This window comes from Conger conger, chromosome 1 (assembly GCF_963514075.1).
Source record: "Conger conger chromosome 1, fConCon1.1, whole genome shotgun sequence".
NCBI lineage: Eukaryota > Metazoa > Chordata > Actinopteri > Anguilliformes > Congridae > Conger > Conger conger.
Genome location: NC_083760.1, coordinates 80,322,103 through 80,330,373, shown reverse-complemented (window position 1 = coordinate 80,330,373; position 8,271 = coordinate 80,322,103). Strand labels below are relative to the sequence as shown.

Genomic DNA, 8,271 nt, shown 5'->3' with positions numbered 1-8,271 from the left:
TAAAAACAACTAAGCATTGAAGCTATAGGTATCCTGTGTGTGGGCAATCTAAACAAATGTTCCTATAGTATTTCATGAGCAATGAGGAATTTGAACCAATGAGTTTGGAAGGGCAAGATTTCTTCAAAGATGTGAATGCACAATACATGTTTTGAACAGGAGAGCGGGCTGTGCTACAAGTGCTTACCGTTTTGAGTGTTGTGTCTCAGGTTTTGAAAATCGAGCACAAGCATGTGCGATTAGGGTCAAAGTGATTGTAAAAAACTGTATTAATAACATTAGCCTGAGCTATCTAGTTATGAATGTGTGCCAATGGGTTAAGTCCAAAGTAAAAAATAACTCACTTTTAATGAAAGTAAACAAAATTCAGTAGAGCAGCTTTTGATAGAGGAATTATTTTAACAAAATCCAAATACACATACTTCAAGCATATAATAACGTGGATTAATATATTACTTACATAAATTATAATACACATGTGTGTTAAATAGTTACATTTTGTATACAAAAAACTTAATTAAAGAATATGATGCAGTATGAACAACCAGATCTTGGTATACCAAGTAAAAAAGTGCCTTGTTTAAGGATACAATAGCAGTGTTCCTCCTGGGAATCAAATCTGTAGTCTCTGAGTTATAAATCCAGCTTCCAAACCTTTCTATCTAAGCAAGATAAGATAATAACCTATAGTATACTGTACAGTAGCTTAGTATCACAACGGGCAATTCAGGGCCCAAATTAATATTGATTGGTTGATAGATTGATTGAATGCAGACCCACACAGCCAGAGGAAATTCTTTGGAGTACTGCTCCATCTTCACCTGAAATACGTCCGTTCGATGCAAAATTGTTTCTGGAATGAGCTAACAAATGTATCATGACTGGTCCTCTACTCGCTCAACCAACTTAAAGTTCTGCACCACTGTTTTTACGGGGCACGCGCTGCCATCAATATCAGATTGTCCAGGGGAAGGCGCCGCTGGCTCATCCCAAAGAGCCAGCTCCTTGTCAGCAGCTGCCCCAGATCGGCGTCTCAGCTTGTCCAGCAGGTGGTGTCTGAAGTTGACGCACAGGCAGGCGTAGAGCGCGGGCTTCAGACAGCTCTGCAGGCGGCCTAGGGCAGCAGTGACCACCAGAGAGACGTCGAGGGCTGCTCCCCTGCTCTCGCACACGACGCCCGCCTTGCTCGTTGAGCTTGATCGGACGGTGTCCGCTAACAGGGCGATGTTGTACGGGGTCCAGCTGATGAAGAAGACAACCACCAGCGCTGAGATCACCCTGATGGCCTTCTGCTTCTGGGGCCCCTGGGAGCCACCCCGCAGCCTCAGCAGGATGCAGGAGTAGCAGTAGACCATGACCGCAGAGGGCAGGAGGAAGCCGACGACGTGGTAGAGCAGCCGGGAGGCCAAGCGCCAGTCCTGAGCTCCAGTGTCAAAGTTATGGGTGCAGGCTAATCTTCCCCCTGTTTTTGGATCGCTTATGGACTTCAGAAAGACCCAGTCGGGGATGGAGAGCAGGAGGCAGAAGAGCCAGACGCACAGACAGCTGGCCTGCACTGCCCAGGGCTTACGGCGGGAGTACATTTGAACGGCGTGTACGATGGACAGGTAGCGATCCAGACTGATGCAGGCCAGCAGGAAGATCCCACTGTAGAAGTTTATCTGTGAAAAGGGAGGAAGACAGAAGTACTGAGTGCCAGAATGGCTTATGTAAAATGGCCCTACTTGTCTCATTATACACAGTAATCAGACCTCTAGCTTTTGAGGCCATCTGCTGTATACTTTAAGAGGAACACCTGAATAATTTTTATTTGTCCATTATAACAAAACAGCAAAATATTTTGCATGGTAACTGAAACTGAAATGTCCTATGATGGGTTTCCATGAGTGTTTGCCACTGGTTTGGGTAACCTGATGCTGCGTGGACTGGTCCTCCAGGTTTCAGCACGTACCTGAAGCCAACATGAAGAAAGCCCAAACTCAAGCCGAAGGCAGACGCAGAGAGGTGCCCCCTTACCTTGAAGATGGCCCCCATCAGCTTGCACAGCTCGGTGCCAAAGATCCAGCCCTGCGTGGCCTCCACGGCCCAGAAGGGCAGAGTGAGCAGCAGCAGGGTGTCGGCCACGGCCAGGTGCAGGATGAAGGTGTCGGTCACGCTCCAGGTCCGCCGCAGCTGGAACAGAACTCCCAGAACCAGCCCGTTTCCCAGCAGGCCGAGCACCAGCGCCAGGGAGTACAGAACCGGGATGAACACTGCCTGAAACTGCAGGGGACCGCAGGATGAAAGGTCCTCTGACTTGTATTGATAGTCTCCATAATCAAATGTACTGTTGTGGAGGAACAGACCATCCAAGTCTACTTCTATGGGTGCCTGTGAAAAATTTGGAGAACAGTAAAGAGGTGAATTTGTTATGACAAAAAGACTTCTGAGTGGTCATGTGGTGACGATGTCATGACAGAAATTATGTGAGTGGTCATGAGGTAACGATGTCATGACAGAAATTCTGTGAGTGGTCCTGAGGTGATGATATCATCACGGAATTCTCTGAGTCGTCATGAGGTGACGATGTCATGACAGGAAGTCGGTGAGTGGACTTTAGTTGAAAGAAACATTTTCTTCAAAGAGTAAAAATATAGTGTTTAACCTTTTAAACGCAAGATATTAAAGTGAAAGTAACGCCAGAGTTATGTTTGGAGGCGAGCCAGCTTATCGCCGTTCACCAGTCACAAACACATCAACTGCGTTCGTGGCTACATGTTAATGTATTTGCTTGCATGGTCTGTTTGTCTTACTGTCAAGATTACATTTTATGTGTGTGTGTATATATATATATATATATATATATATATATATATATATATATATATATATATATATATATATAAAATACAAAAACAAATACACATAAAATGTCATCTTGACATTAAGACAGACAGACCATGAAAGCAAATACATTAACATGTAGCCACGAACGCATATATATATATATATATATATATATATATATATATATATATATATATATAGCCGCGGAGTTTACGTAACTCGAAACATTGAAGACATGGTTTGTTTCACTCAAAATGCAACGAGACATAATTATCTTGATATCTGGAGAGGAGAGATAACTTTGGCATCGTGAGAAAGCGCACACTCTCCTCGTTCTAATATTTTAAAGAACTCAGTTTTGGGGTCAGCACGACTGATTTTGATCGAGCAGGTCACATTGTTTGTACTGTTTGAAGAGAACTTCAAACAATTACTTCAGACTGCAGATTCTTAAAACTGGAGCTATCAGTTTTAGAAAACAGGGAGATGCAGTAAGAGTCTTGTCATTCCTGTAGTGCCACTGCTATGACAATGTGTGAGAGAGTGTGTGTGTGTGTGTGTGTGTGTGTGTGTGTGTGTGCATGACAGGGAGAGAATTAGCGATTGAATTGATTAAACAGTTCCTCAAGCAACAGCCACCGGATGAAGTTAAAAATGTTAAAAAACAAACAGTAGAGTAATTAAAACAACAACTTACCATACAAACCACAATGCAGGGCTCAGTAGTAATAAATTCTGGTCACAAAAAAACGCATTTGCTGTTCCCGTGTGAATGAAAAGTGATCTCGTGTGGTGAGGTCGGCAGAATGTAAACAGAATGCAAGCAGAAGGACCCGAAGAGAAAGTAAAGCGTAGCGGATTGTGAGAGAGCGATATACTGTGTATTGAGGAAGTTGCTTCATGGCGCCTTATGCCTGAAACTGTGCCGGTCAGATGACAGCGAGCTATTGCAGGAACTCACGGACTGGTCAGCGACACACGCTACAGCAGCCAGGCGTCAGTCTCCACTCCCACGGGGCTGTCAGCCAGTCTCCACTCCCACGGGGCAGTCAGCCGGCGTTCAGCCTCAGTCTGAGAGAGATCCCCAGAATGCTGCTGTAAAATACATACACTGACACACCAACAGAAATCCTATTCAATGTTTGTCAAAGATGCAAACATTGGATAGGATTTCTGTTGGTGTGTCATTCAGCGACAGCAACACAATGCAACACAATAGCTAGTTAAATGACTCAATAATTTAATTTCCTTTTTTTTATTTCACCATAAGCCTTCTTCCAAAAATTAGCATACAGAAAGCAAGAGAGCAATCAAAGAATGATATGCAAGGACAAAGCAGACACACTTGATAGGTTCATTTCTGCAGAAAGAGTATAAGATAGCTGTCAGGGTTGGGAGGTAGTACCGGTTTATTATAGGGCGGCCTGTAGCGTAGTGGTTAAGGTAAAGGACTTGGATACGCAAGGTCGGTGGTTCTAATCCCGGTGTAGCCACAATAAGATCCGCACAGCCGTTGGGCCCTTGAGCGAGGCCCTTAACCCTGTATTGCTCCAGGGGAGGATTGTCTCCTGCTTAGCCTAATCAACTGTACGTTGCTCTGGATAAGAGCGTCTGCCAAATGCCAATAATGAATAATAATAATTATTACCGGTTTATTATTTTCACCTGGTGCTCATTAGTGCCAACAGGGTGGCTACCTCCAGAAGGTATTTAAAGCCCTCTTTGACCATCGGTCGATGCTTTGGTGTCACTGTTCGCACTGCCATCAAGCTGGTAAACACACGGTAGACTCACGGTTAAATGAGTCAGGTATTGTGCTGGTTCTGGGTTTTGAATTTAAAAGAAAAAACAAAACGAAAAAAGGTAAGGAAGGTGTTCTGCTCGTTGTGTGTGTGTGTGTGTGTGTGTGTGTGTGTGTGTGTGTGTGTGTGTGTGTGTGTGTGTGTGTGTGTGTGTGTGTGTGTGTGTGTGTGTGTGTGTGTGTGTGTGTGTGTGTGTGTGTGTGTGTGTGTGTGTGTGTGTGTGTGTGTGTGTGTACACTGCGAACACCTTCCTGTAGGTTCTTTAGTTTTCTTTTCTCTTGTTTTTGGCTCGTGTGAGTCTGTGGGTGAGGGACGTTGTCCCCGGTATAAATTTTGGTTTGTGCGTTTTCCGGAGCTGCGACTCACGGTTGTTTATTTTGTTTACCTAGTCTTTTTTTTTTTTTTACTAGGTTGTACTTTTATTTTGGGGATCCCCGGTCCGGGGTTTCAGGGCTCGCCTTTTAGCCCTCTTTTTGGTTGTGTTATTCGTCCTGGTTTTTAAGGGTTGCTTTATTTTCATTAGCCGTTTTTTGGGGCTATTTTCTTTATTTGGTCGGAGCTGTCTCCGAGTTGTTTTCGTGTCCTCAACCTCCCTGGGTTTAGTGGCGGACACGTTCGCGTGCCCGCTTACTAGGGATTACCCTTAGTCGCGCCGGGCTCTCCGCCATTCCTCAACCTCATAATAGCGCACAGACGGTTGAGTCCCTTCTTGGCTCAGATCTCAAGGTAAACAATGTTCCGGAAAGCGCTGCCACCCAGTTTCCCAGATACCTGAGGGAGGTCATAAATCTACCGCAAATCATGAATGTCCAATATGGTTGTAAGTGAAGTTTTAACCCGATCTTGTTTGCTCATGAAAGTCCCGTGAAATGTGGGAAGTGTGGTGTAATGGTGGAGTCTTCCGAGAGAGGTCATAAATCTCCCACACATCAGAAATGTCCAGCACAGTTGTAAGTGAAGCTTTAACCCTGCCTCCCATAATTCACTAGTGTAAAGTGTGGTGTAATGGTGGAATCTCCCTGTGCAGTAACTAATGTTGCATCTCCCTGACTCATCACATAAACCTGTCTGGTCCTTCTCCACTGTACATTGTACATATAGCATACAACAACAGCATATCAGACCACCAAATTTTTAGGTGACCAATTTTTTTTTTTTTTTTTTTTACATGTGACTGACAGGTGTTTCTTGTTGCCCATATTTGTCATGTTAGGTTGATTTGTTAAACAATAAATAGTTCTGAATGTCTACTCTTGGTTTTAACCTTGGATTTTGCCTGTGAAGACTGCATTTGTGTTAGAAAAGATAAACCAACATGAAGATGAGAGAGATGTCTTTGGGAGAAAAGCAAGCCATTTTGAAGCTTACAAAAGAGGGGAAATCCATTGCAAAAGCAATGGGAATTGCTTGTACAACAACTGGTAATGTCCTGAAAAAGAAAGAAACCTCTGGCGTACTGCGCAACAGACATCAAACTGGTCGACCAAGGAAAATAGTTGACAGAAATATTGTGAGAGCTGTGAAGAAAAACCCAAAACATCAGTCAGTGACATCGATCTCCACAGGGCTTCTCATTGTCCTTTTCATAAACACGCTCACACACCAACAGCGATTGGCTGCCATGCAAGGCACCAACCAGCTTGTCAAGAACATTTGGGGGTTATATGTCTTGCTAAGGGACACTTCGGCACACCCAGGGCAAGCTCGAACCAGCAACTCTTTGACTGCCAGACGACTGCTCTTACCGCCCGAGCCAATGTTGCCCCATGGCAAAAGTTCTGGAACAAACTTTTATTGACTGATGAGACCAAGGTTAACCTCTCCCAAAGTGATGGAAAGGCCAAAGTGTTGAGAAAAGAAGGGATCTGCTCATAATCTAAAACATATGAGCTAATCTGTGAAGCACGGTGGAGGAATTGTCATGCCTTGGGCTTGTATGGTTGTTTCTGGAGTGATGTCACTAATCTTTATTGATAATGTGACTCATGCTGGTCGCAGCAGGATGTGCCAAATTATGGAGAAATGTGTCCAAACTAATTGGGAGGAACTTCATCATGCAGCAAGACAATTACCCAAAACATACTGCCAGCGCAATAAAAGGCTTTATTAGGGAGAAAAAGGGGATGGTTTTAGACTGGCAAAGTCAATCACCAATTGAGCATGCATTTCACCTCCTGGAGAGGAGATTGAAGGGAAAAACCTCTCAAAACTGAAAGATACTGCAGTAAAAGCATCACAAAAGAAGAATGCAACAGTTTAGTGATGTCAATGGGTCACAGTTATTGCAAGCAAGGGATATGCTACCAAATAGTAAGTGTTATTTACTTAAATGCTGTTCAAATACTGTTCCAATACTTTTGCTCACCTAAACATTGGGTGGTCTGATACCAAAGGTGCTAATTAGTTTAACACATTACACTAGGTGTAAATACCAGGAAGTAAAAGCTGAAATTTTGAACTCTTGTCTTGGGCTCAATTAGAGGAGGAAAAGAGTAGAGGAAAAGACCTTCACAGGGTATTCAAGTCCAGGCTTGATGTGGTACTAGATACTATCTAGTCTGGATAAATAGCCAGCCTAGATGGCCTGAATGGTGTGTTCTTGTCATTGCCTTTATGTTCCGAGTACCACTCTGCATCTGGCTTTGGGTAACGGAACACTGTATATCCAGCAGGGGGCGACATGCGCCCATTCTTCATATGGTCACCATGCTGGGTTGTGATTGAATAAGATAAAGGAGTATTTTAAGTATGTTCAAGTATGTACAGTTCATGTACATTACTGTGTAAAAGTCTCAGGAACATGATGAAAAATTACGTGAAGCATTGATACTGTCAAAAATAATTAAATAAATGGTCCCTAAATATTAAAAAATGACTGCAAAAAGTAGTCAGCAGTTAAAAACTTACAAAAGTCTTGCATCAATATTAGTTGTGGCCACCCTTTGTTTTAAAATTGCATCAATTCCCCTAGGTCCCCTGTCCAGCAGTTTTAAGAAAATCAGCTGGAGGGTTGTTCCTACAGTCTGCAGACTCTTATTGTGTGCGCTAGTCTTTTGTAAAAGGCCATTTAAGAGAGAACCTGTTATTGTGCGATTTAAAATAAATTACATATTTTACAGTAAATATTTCAGTATTTAATTATTGAGTCATTGAAAAATAAGCGATTGGAATGAGCCCAGTATTTTAAGTCTTACTGATACACACATCCATCTCCACTTGAAATGCAGTTACTGCATGCATTTATTTTATCACTGCTTAGTGTAACATAACATAACATAAGGTAATGGTGAGAACAGGCCATTCAGCCCAACAATGTTTGCCTTTCCTACCCCTAAGTGTAAAAAATTTGCCTAAAAACCAAATCAAATCTAATACCGCATGAAGCCTGGTCTCGAAAACCGCCAGTGTTTCTGCCTCCACTACATGCACTGGCAAGCTATTCCGCACAGTGACCACATTCCACACAAACTCATCCTGAACGAACATTTTATGCTGTTCAAAGTACTTACAAAATATTTAAATCAATATCACTAATATGTTTATTTGAAAATGTATTGTTATTGTCAAAGCAAAAATGTAACCCAACCATTTTCAAACGTATAACATATCATTGTTATTCAATATAGAACACAACAAAACTTTT

General features: G+C 42.8%; 1 protein-coding gene across 1 annotated transcript; it reads right to left on the bottom strand.

The window, feature by feature from the left end:
- Nucleotides 1–329: 329 nt before the first annotated feature.
- Nucleotides 330–3,626, bottom strand: LOC133139390 (C-X-C chemokine receptor type 3-like). The gene is made up of 3 exons (XM_061258904.1): nt 3,524–3,626; nt 2,017–2,370; nt 330–1,661 (listed from the first exon to the last, which is right to left on the bottom strand). The coding sequence occupies exons 1-3, from the start codon at nt 3,524–3,526 to the stop codon at nt 876–878; spliced, it is 1,143 nt and encodes a 380-aa protein (XP_061114888.1). The 5' UTR covers nt 3,527–3,626; the 3' UTR covers nt 330–875.
- Nucleotides 3,627–8,271: the final 4,645 nt, after the last annotated feature.